The sequence below is a fragment of the Acinonyx jubatus genome, chromosome D3 (assembly GCF_027475565.1).
Source record: "Acinonyx jubatus isolate Ajub_Pintada_27869175 chromosome D3, VMU_Ajub_asm_v1.0, whole genome shotgun sequence".
Taxonomy (NCBI): domain Eukaryota; kingdom Metazoa; phylum Chordata; class Mammalia; order Carnivora; family Felidae; genus Acinonyx; species Acinonyx jubatus.
Window position 1 is genome coordinate 19,635,840 of NC_069392.1, and position 17,520 is coordinate 19,653,359.

The 17,520-nt window shown below is 52.7% G+C and overlaps 1 protein-coding gene, 1 pseudogene and 1 gene segment (V, D, J or C); all 3 read right to left on the bottom strand.

Annotated features, from left to right (window-relative positions):
* Positions 1-280: 280 nt before the first annotated feature.
* Positions 281-17,520, bottom strand: part of LOC106988627 (immunoglobulin lambda-1 light chain-like) — a 308,524-nt gene continuing 291,284 nt past the window's right edge. The window contains exons 3-5 of one of the 3 annotated variants that reach the window (XM_053206513.1): positions 6,730-6,781; positions 4,496-4,758; positions 281-466 (exon numbers count right to left, since the gene is read on the bottom strand). In XM_053206513.1, coding sequence (XP_053062488.1) covers positions 377-466; positions 4,496-4,758; positions 6,730-6,781 — 405 coding nt within the window. In that variant the 3' untranslated portion in view covers positions 281-376. Of the gene's footprint in view, positions 467-4,438; positions 4,759-6,729; positions 6,782-17,520 lie in introns of those variants that run through there. The other 2 variants (XM_053206512.1, XM_053206514.1) reach the window with 2 other exon arrangements.
* Positions 8,921-13,622, bottom strand: LOC106979669 (immunoglobulin lambda constant 3-like; annotated as a pseudogene).
* Positions 13,787-17,096, bottom strand: LOC128312463 (immunoglobulin lambda constant 6-like). The segment is given in 3 exon segments: positions 13,787-14,269; positions 16,187-16,327; positions 17,036-17,096. Coding segments are annotated over 3 exon segments (522 nt in total).

Sequence of the window (17,520 nt, forward strand, 5' to 3'; positions counted from 1 at the left end):
CAGTGGACTTCTGTGTTGCTGATGGCTGATGTGGTCCATGCAAGAAAAGTAAGCATAGAGATATGGCAGAGGATGGTCTATCTGGATTCTGCTGTTTGTATCTCCTCTTCTGCAATATTCTCTGGCAATTCTGGCTGAGAGTAAAACTACTCCTCAAAATAAAAATGAGGATGACTTCTGCGGGTTCCTCTCCAACAAACCCAAAACAATGATGGTCCCGAAGATGGTTGATTCAGGACAAAAAATGTTAAACCCAAATAACCAGAGAGCAAATTTATGACTGAATAAAGCAATTTATTGAGCATTGATTGGGTGCTGGCAGAAAGGCTGGGATGATCCTGGTCTCAGGGAAGTCCCTCCTGGAGGTCCTGTGGCTCTAGGCCTCATTGGGTGGGTGGGGGTCTTGTGACCTAAGAGCACTCTGCAGGGACCACTCTCTTCTCCAGGTGCTCCCTTCATGCGTGACCTGGCAGGTGTAGCTGCTTCTAGATTTCCACTGGTCAGGTGACAGGCTCAGGAAACTGCTGGTCGCGTACTTGTTGCTCTGTTTGGAGGGCTTGGTGGTCTCCACACCCTGGGTGACAGGGTAGCTGTCTGCCTTCCAGGCCACCATCAAGCCACTGGGGTAGAAGTCACTGATGAGGCACACCAGGGTGGCCTTGTTGGCACTGAGCTCTTCAGAGGAGGGTGGGAAGAGTGTGACCGAGGGGACCGACTTGGGCTGACCTGTGGGGCGGGGGAGTGGTAGTAAGTCAGAGATCAGGTGTCCATGGCTGAAGCTCCTATCTCAGTCCTGATGTGGGGAACAGCTCTGTCATGTCCATGGCTTGGGTCTCAAGGGCTCCAGCTGGCTGAGTTCAGGTCAGCCATGGGTAGGGTCACTCACCTTCTGTTGGAATGAATCTGACTGCCACATTCAGTAGTGTGTGGGTCCCTCCATGGCCTCAGACTCTCTCCCGGTCACATGTCCTCCTAATCCACACAGTCCTCCCCTGGGACTTGGTGGCACTGGCACTGAGACCTGCTTTCCCTTGTGAATCTGTCTGCCCTTGGATGTTGGTATCACTGCCATAATGCCAAGTCACTTAACCGGTTACTGTATAGCCAGTCTTCCTGGTTGCAGGGCTGTGTTCCCATTTGAAAAGTAGGTTTCCTGCCCCCAGAGCCCCTCACACCATCACTGCAGCCTCCCAACAGGGACCCTCCCTGGGGATGCTGAGTGGGTAAGAAGTGGGAGTCCCTGGAGTTGGATTCCGGGGAGTCCTGTAGATGGAGGGTTTGTAGGTACGGTGAATTTTCAGTTCTGAGGGATCTCCCTGTTCTGTGAATTGATGCTGGGGACTCTGACTGCCATGTCTGGAAGCCTGGCAGTCAGTGTCCCTATCACCTGTCCGTATCAGGGGACTCTGGCCCCATATATCTGCTCATGGCTCTTTCCTGCTGTGGTGGGCCATGAAGGGATGTACCTGTGCTGCCTGAGTGTCTTGACTGAAGGATACGGTCCTGAGACCTGTCCTGTTTCTGGTGTCCTGTCTGTGCCTATGGAGGTGGAAGGCCCCAGCACCAGGACCCCTTTTCCCCTGCCGTTCTCCCTTAATCCTTGACCCCCTTGTCCCACTTCCTCCTCCGTGTCTCCTAGTACCCAGACCAAGGCTCTCCTCACTGTGATTCAGGAAGTCCTCTGCCTGGGACACCCTAAGGATGGAACCCAGTGCCTGAGCCATCCCCAAAATCCACATCCCATGGCCCCTCTGGCAGCCCAAACCCCAGTCACATGCACTTCATCCCTCAATTCTCGGACTCTTTGAGCCCAGATACCCTGAATGGGGAGGCGACCATCCCCGAGTCTAGAGGACAATGTTCCCATGAGGAGAGAGCTGGAGCCACAGTGAGGTCTGAATTCAGGTCTAGATCAGGAACAGTTTACAGGGATGGTCCCCTGTAGCCCTGACCAGACAACTGACAAGTCAGGACTGGTGGAGGCTATGAGGGGCAGATAAAAGAGGCAAAACTTACAGACCCCCCAGACCTTCAGCCTAAGCCCAGGTCACAGTAGAAAGCACAATAGCCTGAAATTGTACACTGGATCTGAAAGAGGAGGAAAAGGGGGAACACTCACCAAGGGCAGTCAGACAGGTCCCTCTACCGAAAATAGGACACCGTGACACAGCCTGGAACACAAACCCTCTGTCAGTCCCTCCACCCCTGACCCAGGCCAACCTGTAGCTGCCCAGGAGACCCAAAGCCCAGCCTCCTTGTTGCGGGTGCTGGCTGGGCAGATGGGTGGGTGATGGGGATAATCGCTGGTGACCTGGATTTTCAGTTCCATGGAGCATTCAGATTCCATCCATCCTCAGTCATGGGGAGGGGTGGAGAGACCCTCTTTAGGTATGGCATCAGAATTCAGCTAACACCATGCTTAGGAAGGTGCTGTGTGCTTTCCTCAGTCTGTGTCAGGATGTCATTGTAGAAGGGGTGAGCAGGGGTGTTTCAGCACAGAGGTGATGGAGCTGGGAGCCCTTTGCAGAGTTGGGACTCATGGGGAAGGTCCTGGATGTATCACTACATCGTCCACACAGGAAACAGTGGAGGTTTGGGGTCAGGAATGGAAAGTGTTGAGAGGAGACTCATGTTTCCCCCCAACACTTAGATCGTTCTATAGGGTCCTGAGCTCCTGAATCCCTGCCTTTGGCTGGTTCTTCTAGAAGGTGGCATGATCACTGTCTAGTCTCTGTCCTTAGCCCCATGAGGAGAGTTGTCATGCCATAGGGGTATGTGGGCTGAATGTAAGCTGGATAGACCTGATGGGTCCATCGTGCTTGGGGAGGCATGCACTGGGTCCAACAATTTCGCCCTGAGCTGATGTGTGGGAGTCTGTGCTGGTCCCTTGAACTGACTGAGAATCACACATGCCCCCACGTACAGGAGCATCACTAGCACAGGGTGGCCCCACCACACAGGACACATACTGTTTCCCTACACTGGACCATGACTTTGTGAGGGTCTCTTTTACCCAGGGCCCTGGCCTGCATCCAGGCCCAGGGATGTTACCTGCAGAGCTCACACAGGAGACACACAGGTCTGGCATTCTTTCTGTGACACAGTTGCACACTAAGCCAGCACTCCTGCTGTCTTTCCTGATTTGCTCTCACTTCATCTCTCAACTCCCTCTCACCAGCTCATGAGGTTGCTTGTCTCACTCCACCTAGACCCCAATCTGCAGGGCCTTCTATTGTCACTGGTTGGTGTTGAAGCTTCTATAGGGACTAAGTTTTCTTTATTCATGTCCCATCCTGGGACGTAGTGCAACATCTTCTACCCCAGGTTGTCTTGATGCTTCCATGGAGATGTTCACCATGGCAGTGTTATAAATGAACTAATGGTTCTGTGATCATCATGTGTGTGCATGTATATTTCTGTTTATTGGTACCTGTGTGTGTGCTTGTGTATGTTATGATCAGATCCCACACTGAGATCCTAAGAAGATGAGCCAGTTGAGAAACCTGTCAGCAGCCCATTCCCAAAATGGGAGCCTTGATTTATAACATAGAGGCCCCAGGCAGGTTACATAAGCACAAGTGGGTTTATGGGTTGGCTTGGCCTCAACAGGTCCTAGAGAGCATAGCTGGTGTCTGTCTCCCAGAGAACTTAGATGCAAGTGGGAACCAAGAGACACTGTTGTGTGGAGGTGCCAGCAATGGGAGTGTGGGTGTGAGTGACCAGCGTCCAGACAGAAGGTCCTGTAGTAAGTGTTGCAGGGAGTTGGTGGTGGTGGGAGGAGACATGTGATTGTTCCTGGGGTAGGAACAGAGGTTCTCATAAGGAAGGGAGGAAGCTCTAGGCTGGTATGATGGGGAATGTTCACATGGGGTAGGAAACCAGGGAAAACATGGCATTGAGTCGGGGTCCAGAAAAAGAGAAGAATGGACACATAAGAGGGGGCAGGTTGTAGACAGTGTGGCTCCAGGTACAGGGAGAAGCTCAGGATTATCCTAGAAATCATGGGGACCCAAGATCAGTGAGGGCAGCCATGACTGGCAGTGGACATGGTTCACACAAGAAGCAAAGTATGCAGACATTGTGGTGGATAGTTTCTCCTGTTTCTGCTGATTGTATCTCCTGCTGAGGAATATTCTCAGACAATTTTGGCTGAGAGTTAAACTACCCCTTAAAAAAACATGAGGAAGCCAATCTTTCTGTGGACTCCTTTCCCAAGAGGCCAAAAGAGTGATTTCCCCCCCTAAAGATGGTTGAGCTCAGAACACAAAAAGTTAACTCTAAAAGACCAGAAAGCATGATTTCTGATTGAGTAAGAGACATTTTATTGAGCAATTATTGGGTGCTGGGAGAAGGGCTGGGATGGTCTTGGTACAAGGGGAATCCTTCCTGGAGGTTCAATGGCTGCACATCCCCTTAGGTGGGTGTGGGTCTCAGGCACCTAAGAGCACTCTGCAGGGACCACTCTCTTCTCCACGGTGCTCCCCTCATGCGTGACCTGGCAGGTATAGCTGCTTCTAGATTTCCACTGGTCAGGTGACAGGCTCAGGTAGCTGCTGGCCGCATACTTGTTGTTGCTCTGTTTGGAGGGCTTGGTGGTCTCCACACCCTGGGTGACAGGGTTGCCGTCTGCCTTCCAGGCCACTGTCAAGCCACTGGGGTAGAAGTCACTGATGAGGCACACCAGGGTGGCCTTGTTGGCGCTGAGCTCCTCATTGGAGGGTGGGAAGAGTGTGACCGAGGGGGCCGACTTGGGCTGACCTGTGGGGTGGGGAGGGGCATGAGTCACAGATCAGGTGTCCATGGCTGAAGCTCCTACCTCAGTCCTGATGTGGGGAACAGCTCTGTCATGTCCATGGCTTGGGTCTCAAGGGCTCCAGCTGGCTGAGTTCAGGTCAGCCATGGGTAGGGTCACTCACCTTCTGTTGGAATGAATCTGACTGCCACATTCAGTAGTGTGTGGGTCCCTCCATGGCCTCAGACTCTCTCCCGGTCACATGTCCTCCTAATCCACACAGTCCTCCCCCTGGGACTTGGTGGCACTGGCTCTGAGACCTGCTTTCCCTTGTGAATCTGTCTGCCCTTGGATGTTGGTATCACTGCCATAATGCCAAGTCACTTACCCAGTTTCTGTATAGCTGGTCTGTCCTTGTTGCAGGGCTGTGTTCCCATTTGAAAAGTAGGTTTCCTGCCTCCAGAGCCCCTCACACCATCATTGCAGCCTTGCCCACCTCCCAACAGGGACCCCCCGCTGGCGATTCTGAGTGGGTAAGAAGTAGGAGTTCTTAAAGCTGGATTCCAGGGAGTCTTCAGGTGTAGACTGGAGAGTTTTCAGGTGAGGTGAATTTTCAGTTTTGAGGTCAGGCCATGTCTGTTCTGAAGGGTCTCCCTATTCTGTGAGGTTTTCTGGTGGGTCTGTCTAAACACTTACTGTTTCTGGAAGCCTGGCAGTCACTGCCCCTGTCACCTCTCCTTATCAGGGGACTCTGACCCCATGTATCTGTTCACAGAGCTCTCTTGCTGTGGCATGCTTGAAGGGATGTACCCCTGCTGGCTGAGTGTCCTGACAGGACACTTTCCTGAGACTCGTCCTGATCTTGGTGTCCTTGCTGTTCCTCTAGAGGTGGAAGGTCCCTGAACCCTGGGGCCATTCTCTTCTGACGACCTCCCTCCCCCAGACCCCCTTGTCCCATTTCCACCTCCATGTCTCCAAGTCCCCAGACCAATGCTCTGCTCGCTGTGCTTCAGGCAGCCCTCCAGCTGGGACGAGCTGAAGACAGAATGCTATGCCTGAGCCGTCCCCAGAATCCTTCCCACACCCCACAGCCCTGCTTGCAGCCCGAGTGCCCCACTTCCTTGCCTTCACCCCTCTCTTCTCCTCAGACTCTTAGAACCCAGCTTTAATGATGAGCTATGTCTATTTTGAAGGGTCTCCCTGTTCTGTGAAGTTTACTGGGGGTCTGTCTGTCTTCAGATTGCTGAGTGCCTGGCAAGCCCTGTCCCTGTCACCTGTCCGTATCTGGAGATCCTGACCCCACATATCTATCTGCTCAGGAGGATTTCCTGTGGTGGTGAAGGCATTTACCTTTGTTGCCTGAGTGTCCTGAGACCTTTCCTGTGCTGAGGTCCTGACTGTCCCTGTGGAGGTGGAATGTCCCAGGACCCAGGGCCCACCTCTGCTCTGATGTCCACCCTTCTTCCTTGACCCCTTGTCCCACTTCCTCCTTCATGCCTCCAAGTTCCCAGACCAAGCTCTCCTCACTGTGCTTCAGGCGGTCCTCTGCCTGGGATGCCCTGAGGAGGAACCTGGTGCCTGAGCCATCCCCAGAATCCTTCCCACACCCCACGTTCCCTCTGGCAGCATGAACCCCCAGTCACTTGCCCTTCACCCTCAATTCTCATCAGACTCTTGGAGCCCAGAGACCCTGAGTGGAGAGCTGACCATCCTGAGTCCAGAGGATTAGGTTCCCATAGGGAGAGAGCTGGAGCCATGGTGAGGTCTGAGTTCAGGTCTCCTGAGATCAGGAAGGGTTCATGGGAATGGTCCCCTGTACCCCTGACTACCATCTGACAAGATGGGACCGGTTAGAGGTGATGAGGAGCAGACAAAAGAGGCAAAACTTACAGACGCCACGGACCATTGGCCTGATCCCAGGTCACAAAAGAAAGCAGAGAAAAATAGCCCCAAATTGCATACTGGATCCGAAAGAGGATGGAAAGTGGGAGACTTACCGAGGACGGTCAGATGGGTCCCTCCGCCGAACACAATACACTGTGACACAGCCTGGAACACAAACCCTCTGTCAGCCCCTCCACCCCTGACCCAGGCCCACCTGCAGCTGTACGGAAGGCCCAAAGCCCAGCCTCCTTGTCACGGGTGCTGGCTGGGCAGATGGGTGGGTGACGGGGTGACCCCTGGGGACCTGGAATTTCAGTTCCATGGAGGGTTCAGATTCCATCCATCCTCAGTCATGGGGAGGGGTTGAGACACCTCCTTTAGATATTGCATCGGAATTCCCAAGTAATGCCATCCTTAGGAAGGGGCTGTGTTCTCTCCTCAGTCTGTATCAGGATGTCATTGTGAAAGGGGTGAGCAGGGCTGTTTTAGCACAGAGGTGATGGAACTGTGAGCCCTTTGCAGACTTGGGACTCATGCGGAGGGTCCTAGATATGCCATCACATCCTTAGCACAGGAAACCATGGAGGATTGGGGTCAGGATAGGGAAGTGTTGAGAGGAGAATCATGTTTCCCCAGCACTTAGATCCCTCTCTAGGGTTCTGATCTCCTGAATTGCTGCCTTTGTCTGGTTCTTCTAGTGTCATCACTGTTTACTCCCTGTCCTGAGCCCCATGAGGGCAGCTATCATGGTGTAGGGGTGTGTGGGCTGAATATAAGCTGGTTAGACCTGGTGGGCACCTGGTGGTTTGGGAGGCTGTCACTACGTCCTACAATTTTGCCCTCAGCCGGAGTGTTGGAATCTGTGCCTGACCCTTGAAGTGAGTGAGAATCACACATCGTCCATGTACAGGAGCATCACTGGCACAGGGTCACCTCACCAAGCAGGACACACATACCATACCTCTGCACTGGACCTTCACATTGTGAGGAGGGTCCCTGACACCCAGGGCCTTCACCTGCATCCTGGCCTAGGGACGTCACTGCAGAGCTCACACTGGGGACACACAGGCCTGGCATCCTTCTTTCTATGAAACATTGGCACATTGGCATGCTGAGCCAGAACTATGACTGTCTTCCTTGACTTTTGATTAGTGTGTAAACACCCTCCCAGCAGCTTATGAAGTTGCTTGTCTCTCTCCAGCCTTGAGTAGAATCCCTGGGACCTTCTATTGCTACTGGCTGGCTCTGGTAGGGATGACAGAGATGGAGTTGTCTTTGTTCATGTTATATCCTGGCTCCCTGTGCAACAACTTTTGCCTCAGCTCCTCCTGATCTTTCCATAGACATGCCCACCATGGCAGTGTTATAAATGGACCAATGGCTCTGTGATCATCATGTGTGTGCATGTATGTTTCTGTTCATTGATACCTGTGTGTATACTTGTGTGTGTTATGATCAGATCCCATACTGAGCTCCTAAGTAGATAGATGAGTCAGTTGAGAAACCTGTCAGCAGCCTATTTCCAGAATCTGATCCTTGATTTATAATAGAGGCCCCAGGTGGGTTATTGAAACACAAGTGGTGGGCTCTTGGCTTGGCTTGGACTTGGAGGGGTCCCAGAGAGTATAGCTGGAGTCTGTGTCCCAGAGACCTTGGATGCAAGTATGAACTAAGAGACACTGGGACGGGGAGGTGCCAGCAATGGGAGTGTGGGTGTGAGTGACCTGCATCCAGGCAGATAGTCCTGTAGTAAGTGTGACAGGGAGTCAGTCGAGGGGGAACATGTGATTGTCCCTGGGGAGGTAGGAACAGGGGTTCTCATAAGGAAGGGAGGTGGCTCTAGGCTGGTATGATAGGGAATGTCCACATGGGGTAGGAAACGAAGGAAAATGTGGCACTGAGTGGGGGCCTATAGGAAGAGGAGAGTGGGAATGTTCAGAGGAGGGCTTCTTGTAGACTGTGAGGTGCAAGGTCCAGGGAGAAATTCAGGAATTATCTAAGAAATCGTGGGGACCTGATATCGGGCAGGGCAGCTAGGACTGGAAGTAGACATGGTTCACACAAGAATGAAAGCTAGAGACATTGTGGAGGATGGTCTCTTTAATTTCTGCTGTTTTGATGTGCTGTTCAGGAGAATTCTCTGGCAATTCTGGCTGAGAGCAAAACAACGCCTCATGAAACATGAGGACGCCTTCTGCGGGCTTCTTTCCCAAGGCCAAAAGAATCATGTCCCCCCCCTCCCCCACCTTAAGATGGTTGAATTCTGGACCAAAATGTTAAACCCTAATTACCAGACAGTCTGAATTCTGATTGAATAAAAGACATTTTATTGAGCATTGACTGGGTGCTGGGAGAAGGGCTGGGATGATTCTGGTGCAAGGGGAATCCTTCCTGGAGGTCCTGTGGCTCTAAGCCCTTTGAGTGGGTAGGGGGTACCATGACCTAAGAGCACTCTGTGGGGACCACTGTTTTCTCCACGTTGCTCCCCTCATGTGTGACCTGGCAGGTGTAGCTGCTACGAGATTTCCACTGGTCTGGTGACAGGCTCAGGTAGCTGCTGGCCGCGTACTTGTTGTTGCTCTGTTTGGAGGGCTTGGTGGTTTCCACGCCCTGGGTGATGGGGGTGCTTTCTGCCTTCCAGGCACCATCAAGCCGCTGGGGTAGAAGTCACTGGTGAGGCATACCAGGGTGGCCTTGTTGGTGCTGAGCTCCTCAGAGGAGGGTGGGAAGAGGCTAACTGAGGGCTAGGACTTGGGCTGACCTGTGGGGTGGGTGAGGGGCAGGAGTTCAGAGGTTAAGCATCAACTGTGGGCTCTCTTACCCTCGGTCTTCTTTGTGGTACAAGTTCCTGAGCATCCATTCAGGTCCCCAGTTCCCACTGTGTATCTGCATATCCATGTTGAGGCAGTTGGGGGGGTGGGTAGGTTAAGGTATTTCTCAATCATCTCCCCATCTGTGCTGGGAACTTTTGAGGGGCATTCCTGTCACCACCCCTCCCGACATTCTCCTGGAACCTTTCCTTCCACACAGACAATGAACTCTCACTGTCCTGCTCCTGCCTCCTGTGACATTTTGACAGTGTCTGTCTCGGCTCTACATTTGTCTGTCTATGGCCAGGGTTATGATGTGAGCTCTCTCACTTCCCATTGACTCGTCCCGTGGACCATTCTATCCTGACACTGTTGTGCTGGGAATGTCAGGGTCTTGGGCTAAAGGGTCTGTTTTTACCCAGATGTGTCTCTCCTGGGCCGTCCCTGATGGGGTAGGATCCTTGCTGATCGTACAGATTCTGTCTGACTGGCCTTGTGTCTCTCTCATTCCATTGTCTTTCTGCAGCCTCGTCCCCCATGTCCTGCAAATTTGTTTAGCATTAAAACCTTCAATCCAAAGATTCTGCCTCTCTTTGGGGCAGGAAGTATGTCCTACAGACACTTCAGTGTCCACCTTGTTCTCACATCCGGTCATTCTGTGACCCTTTCTTTGGCACCTTCTCTTTCTTCCATCGTCCTCCTCCTTGCTGGTTTCCCTGAGTCCCCTGGCCAGCTCAGGGCTCTGAGCTTCCCCAAGAGGCCTGGGGGAACAGCTCTATCCCTGCACCATTGCTGGCCCTGGATCCTGAATGCCAGAGCTCTGGGCCCTGCCCTGAACCTCTGACCTGTGTGTCCTCAGACATGGCCCTGAGGGTGCTGTGTCCCTGTAAATTCTCCACATGGTTACCCCCACAATGTTCCCTGTTCTCTCTTCCCTTTTAGATGGGGACCTTATGACTCCCAGAGACAAAGGTGGACTGACATGAGGCCAGACAGGAGAGGAAGGAACAGAGCACATTTAGGACCCAGTATGACCCTGTGAGACAGAGAGTGGAGTCTGTAGGTCATCCCACTTATACTCCTGCCTCTGGGGATAGAGGTAAAGTTCTGATGGTACATGGGAGGAAGAGGAGGGCCCCAGGCTGTGGGGTCCTGGGTGAAAGCATGACAATAGGCTTAGGGAAGACACAGAAATGAACAGAAAAAGGAGAAACTTGTTCAAACCTCTGGGAGAGCAGGGAAGGAAGGAGAAGATGAGACTCACCTAGTACAGTCAGCTGGGTTCCATCGCCAAACACCCAACACTGTGATATAGTCTCATACAAAATCCCTGGCACAGGTCAGCCCTGCCCCACCCCTTACCCCCCCACCTGCAGCTGTGTTGGAGGAAGTGAGGGCACTGCTCCAGGCTGGTGGTGTCTGCTCAGCGGGGGGGGGGGGGGGGGGGGCACACATCTCCCATTCCTAGCAGATAACAAGACCAATGTCCCCACATGAAAGGCAACAGGATCCTTGCAAGCAATTCTTCCAAAGGAAGTTGGTAACTGATCTGCTGTTTCTACTTACTATCTCCTATGGATTGGGGTGGGTTTGTGGAGGTCTTTTGTGTCATTGTGAGTCAGGTTCCATGGAAATAAACCGGACATCCCTTCTCTGTAAGTTCAAACAATCCTAATTCCTTGGTGAGACCATGAGTTGAAGGCAGTGCATGTCCCCTCACTCACAAACCTCCCTTTCCAGGGAGAAGCAGGTTGGCCTATGGTATAGGCCATTGGAAACTTCCTGTATCCCCTACTGTCACATATGGGGGCTCAGCCTTATCTTCCCAGGAATGTCCTAGTTTGGGACAGTCCTATGTGAAGTCTGTCCTGGTCCTGTGGGACATGCCAGCCTGTGTCAATGTGACCTTTGGAGTACCCCAGAGATACCCCAATCTGGTCTCATGTTGGGGAGGGTCTGGTGTGTGACTGCTGCTTTCCTTCTTTCAAAGGTCTTAAATGCCACCTGGCACTAAATGGAACTGGCATCAGTGACTGATTTCAGGCCTGGGGTGGGTAGGCACAGAAGAGATGAGAAAAGATGGTATGTGGTCCATCAGAAAGCAGGAGCTGTAGAGCTCACCTGGGGTCATGTGAGTGTACCAGAAGCTACCTGAAGAGATCCCACTGGACCAATGTCCATATGTGTAGCCACATTGCCATCATGCCTAGGGGCCTACCCTGGTGCCACCCCCTAAGCCCGTCAGGTCAAGCCCAGAGTGCACCAGGTCAGCAGACTATAAAGCTTCAGCAGGGGAAAATGGAGGGAGAAGGTCATCATTCTGTAAAGTGGGGAACAGGAGGGGAAAGTTTATATTTCTTTGTCATAATATATGAAGGTCGCTGTGGGGAGAATAAAGAGCAGATGAAGGCACTCTCCTCATGGGCACATTGTAGCCTTCACGGGAGAAGGAAGACAGAAATGAAATATTCCAATGATGCATCCTTCCCATTTGATTGATGGTGTCATTGAACATCAAGGCAGCTAATGCTACCTAAAAAGATCCACTTGACTGAGGTCCTTTGATGCAAAGTGACCAACAGTCTTGGGAGGTGATTTTGCCAAGTCCAAGCTGGACCTCCTGAAGCTTCTGAGCCAGATGCCCTTTGCAGAAGAGGAGGCGGAGAGAATGGTTCGGGTACAGCTATGGGAGGCTGTGGCTGCATCCCCGCCGTGGGAGAGTCCCAGGACCAACAGCCCTTCCTAGAAGGAAGGACGCAAGCCATTGCCAGGACCCAAGCCACTTCCTTGGAAGGAAAAGTAGAGGGGTTGGATAGATTCTTACACACCCAACAGACCTGAAGACACATCCACCAATCACAGTGTCAAATGTTACTCAATACTCATAAAAATAAGGAAGTAAGAACACCACCAGCAGCATCAAAAATAAAACTTCATGAATTCACTTATGACACCTATGAGGCTTTTTGATGAGAAATGGACTATTGTCTTGCTATTAAGAAGTTCCGATGGTTTCTGCTTAGATTTGATGATGATGTTGTAGTTGTAGCTCAGGTCCTGTCTTTCCAGTTCACAAATGAATTGTATACAGAACAAATGGTACGATCTTGAATTTGCTTCAAAATGCTGCATAAGGGAAGACCTCAGGCTAGGTCACCTGGGACTCTGGCACCTGGTTGATAGGAACATGGGGTTTCTCCCTTGCCTTCTGTCTCTTCAGTTTGTGGAGTTCATAATGAACACTTAAAACAATGAATAGAGGAGTTTGTCTAGGGGTGGCAGTGGCTATGGATAGGGGGGGAGGTGGGTATTATGTCATTCTCCCCAGCAGGACCATTGGAATGAGGGAGGCCTGAGTGGTCCCTTGTTCCTTTGGGGTCTTAGTTTTCCCATCTGTGGAATGGGTTCATGCAGATGCTGATCCCAAAGTTTCTATTATCTCCTAGGTAGATTTGGGGACTGTTGGCTGCTAAAAAGGTCCTTGGTGGCCCCTGTCTCTGACCCACTGTTGCCCTGGAGCATGCTATCCTTGGAGGATCTGTCCCTGGGCATTCCTGCCCACAAGCAAGTCTGGTGAAGGCAGCTCCCAGACCCTGATGAGCTGAAGGCTCAGGGTATCTGTCCAACCTAGGACTGGAGGACTGGCAGAGTGAGTGTGGCCTGCACCTCTGAGAGGCTGACATGAGTGCTTCAGGCCCTGTAGTGAGTGTGTCCATGACACAAAGCTACAGGTGCACTATGTACATGGCCATGGTGTTGCAGGCTGGAAGAATCCTCAGGGCCTGGTGTCCGGGGTTGCTGCAAACTCTGGGAAGCTTGGCCTTGCCATGGGCCTCTGGCTGGTCTGACCTCCCTTAACTCTACTCCTGAATTTGAAATGAATCTGTCTTTTGGACAATCAGTGGCAGCCCTTTGTGTGGCTGAGATGGTGACCTTCCCTATTCACCCTGTTGTTCCGTGACCCCCACAAGGTTATGAAGTCTGATATCATCTGCTCCATCCATAACCCAAACATAACTAATGTGTCGGGTGTCCAGACTTTCATGACTGAGGTCTCAGGCAGTGCCAGGGTGACGCTAAGCCTCACTGACCACACACAAATCTGAACAGACCCATTGTCCCCAGGACCCTCCTTGTTTCTGCCTGATCCCCACTGGGACCCCAGTCTGTCTCACTGGGCCCATCTCCATTCCCATGGGGACAAGGACTGCAACCGTTGAGTTGGGACCATTTGTTCTTCAGGCCATGGCTGACAAGCACACAGGGAAAGTGGGTAAATAGGTTCTCACTTGACAAGTCTATCCCTAATTACTGAGGCTTACCCAGAGTTACGTGGAACAGTGAATGCACACCAGATATGTCAGTGATATGTGCTAAGGTCTTTATTGAGCACAAGTAGAAATAGGGAGGGCGTGTGACCTGCCTGGTCTGAGCTGATCCAGGGGTTGGTTCACAGGGCTACACAGTGGGCTGGGGAAGGGGTGTCTGGTGAGGAAGGCCCCCATCCTGGAAGCCTTGGGAACCTAAGAGCACTCTGCAGGGACCACACTCTTCTCCACGCTGGTCCCCTCGTGCGTGACCTGGCAGGTGAATCTGCTACGAGATTTCCACTGGTTCGGTGACAGGCTCAGGTAGCTGCTGGCCGCGTACTTGTTGTTGCTCTGTTTGGAGGGCTTGGTGGTCTCCACGCCCTGGGTGACGGGGGTGCCGTCTGCCTTCCAGGCCACCGTCAAGCCGCTGGGGTAGAAGTCACTGATGAGGCACACCAGGGTGGCCTTGTTGGCGCTGAGCTCCTCATTGGAGGGCGGGAAGAGTGTGACCGAGGGGGCCGACTTGGGCTGACCTGTGGGGTGGGGAGGGGCATGAGTCAGAGATCAGGTGTCCATGGCTGAAGCTCCTACCTCAGTCCTGATGTGGGGAACAGCTCTGTCATGTCCATGGCTTGGGTCTCAAGGGCTCCAGCTGGCTGAGTTCAGGTCAGCCATGGGTAGGGTCACTCACCTTCTGTTGGAATGAATCTGACTGCCACATTCAGTAGTGTGTGGGTCCCTCCATGGCCTCAGACTCTCTCCCGGTCACATGTCCTCCTAATCCACACAGTCCTCCCCCTGGGACTTGGTGGCACTGGCTCTGAGACCTGCTTTCCCTTGTGATTCTGTCTGTCTGTCATGGACGTTGGCATCACTGCCATATCCGCCAGGTCCCTTACCTGGTTACCCTGTATCTAGTCTGTCCTTGTTGCAGGGCTGTGTTCCCATTTGAAAAGTAGGTTTCCTGCCTCCAGAGCCCCTCACACCATCATTGCAGCCTTGCCCACCTCCCAACAGGACCCCCACCCCCGACCCCGGGGATGCTGAGTGGGTAAGAAGTGGGAGTTCCTGGAGCTGGATTACAGGGAGTCTTGTAAGATGGAGAGTTTTCAGGTGAGGTGAATTTTCAGTTTTGAGGTTAGGCCATGTCTGTTCTGAAGGGTCTCCCTGTTCTGTGAAGTTTATTTGGGTGTCTGTCTGTTTACCATTTCTGGAAGGCTGGCAGTCAACGTCCCTGTCACCTGTCCCTAGCAGCGGACTCTGATCCATGTATCTGCTCATGGACCACACCTCCCTTAGAGGACACTCTCCTGAGACCTGCTCTGATCTTGGTGTCCTTACTGTTCCTCTAGAGGTGGGAAGTCCCAGTACCCTTGGGCCCTTCTCTTCTGACAACCTGCCTCCTCTTTCACCCCCTTGTCCCACTTCCACCTCCATGTCCCCAAGTCCCGAGACCAATGCTCTGCTCTCTGTGCTCCAGGCAGCCCTCCAGCTGGGACGAGCCAAAGACAGAATACTATGCCTGAATGTCCCCAGTATCCTTCTCACACCCCATGGCCCTGCTAGCAGCCCAAGCTCCCCACTTCTTTGCCTTCACCCCTCAATTCTCCTTGGACTCGCGGAACCCAACTTTAAGGATGGGCTATGTCTGTTCTGAAGGGTCTCCCTGTTCTGTGAAGTTTACTGGGGGTCTGTCCATCGTTAGATTTCTGAGGTCTTGGCAAGACCTGTCACCTTTTCCTACCTGGAGACCCAGGCCCAACGTATCTATCTGCTCAGGAGGCTTTCCTGCGGTGGTGAAGGCATTTACTTTGCTGCCTGAGTGTCCTGAGACTGTCCTGTTGCTGGCTTCCTGAGTGTCCCTATGGAGGTGGAAGGCCCAGAACCCACAGCCCCCTTCTCCTGTGATGTCCTTCCTTTCTTCCTGACCCCCTTGTCCCACTTCCTTCTCCATGTCTCCAAGTACCGAGACCAAGGCTGTCCTCACTGTTCATCAGGCAGTTCTCTGCCTTGGATCCCCCAAGGATGGGAACCGGTGCCCGAGCCATCCCCAGAATCCTTCCCACACCTCATGGTCCCTCTGGCAGCAGGAACCCCTACTCATTTGCCCTTCACCCTCAATTCTCCTCGGACTCTTGGAGCCCAGAGACATTGAGTGGTGAGCTGACCATCCCTGAGTCCAGAGGAGAAGATTTCCTTGGGGAGAGAGCTGGAGTCCCAGTGAGGCCTGAGTTCAGGTCTAGATTAGGAAGGGCTCACGGGGACGTCCCCTGTAGCCCTGAGCACTTCTGACAATATGGGGCCAGTGGAGGAGATAAGGGGCAGATAAAAGAGGCAAAACTTACAGACCCCACAGACCTTCAGCCCGAGCCCAGGTCACAATAGAAAGCAGAAGAAAATCACCTGAAATTGTATACTGGAGCCAAAAGAGGAGGAAAGGGGAGACTCACCGAGGACGGTCAGATGGGTCCCTCCGCCGAACAAAGCACACTGTGACACAGCCTGGAACACAAACCCTCTGTCAGCCCCTCCACCCCTGACCCAGGCCCACCTGCAGCTGCACGGGAGGCCCAAAGCCCAGCCTTCTTGTCACGGGTGCTGGTCAGGCAGATGGGTGGGTGATGGGGTTGACCCCTGGGGACCTGGAATCAGTTCCATGGAGGGTTCAGAATCCATCTATCCTCAGTCATGGGGAGGGGATGGAGAGATGCTCTTTAGGTATGGCATCAGAATTCAGCTAACACCATGCTTAGGAAGGTGCTCTGTGCTCTCCTCAGTCTGTGTCAGGATGTCATTGTAGAAGGGGTGAGCAGGGGTGTTTCAGCACAGAGGCAATGGAGCTGGGAGCCCTTTGCAGAGTTGGGACTGACGGGGAGGCTCCTGGATATGCCACTACATCATCTGCAGGGGAAGCAGTGGAGGTTTGGGGTCAGGAATGGAAAGTATTGGGAGGAGAATCACGTTTCCCCCAGCACTTAGATGTCTCTCTTAGCCCCGATGTCCCGAATCGCTGCCTTTGGCTGGTTCTTTAGGAAGGTAGCATGGTCACTGTTTAGTCCCTATCCTGAGCTGTGAGGGCAACTGTCATGGTATAGGGAGATGTGGGCTGAACATAAGCTGGATAGACGTGTTGGGCCCCTGGTGTGTGTGGATGCAGTCACTACATCCTACAGTTTTTCCCTGAGTGGAAATGTCGGAGTCTGTGCCTAGCCTTGAACTGACTGAGAATCACACATGGCCCACATACAGGAGCATCACTAGCACAGGGTTCCCCCACCAAGCTGGAAAACATACTGTACCTCTGCACTGGACCTTCACATTGTGAGGAGGCTCTCTGACACCTATGGCCTTCTCCTGCATCCTTGCCTTGGGATGTCACCTGCAGAGCTCACAATAGGGGACACACAGGTCTGGCATCCTTCTTTCTTTGTCACATTGGCGCACTGAGCTAGAACTCTGACTGGCTTCCTCGATCTGCTCTCGATGAGTGCGTAAACACCCTTCCAGCTTCTCATGAGGTTTCTTGTCTCACTCCAGCACAAATAGAATCCCTGGAGCCTTCTATTGCTAGTGGCTGGCTCTGGTAGGGATGACAGAGATGGAATTGTCTCTGTTCATGTCATATCCTGCCTCCCTGTGCAGCACCTTCTACCCCAGCTCCTCCTGATCTTTCCATAGAGATGCCCACCATGGCAGTTTTGTAAATGGACCAGTGTCTCTGTGATCATCATGAGTGTGCATGTATGTTTCTGTTTGTTGGGACCTGTGTGTGTGCTTGTGTGTG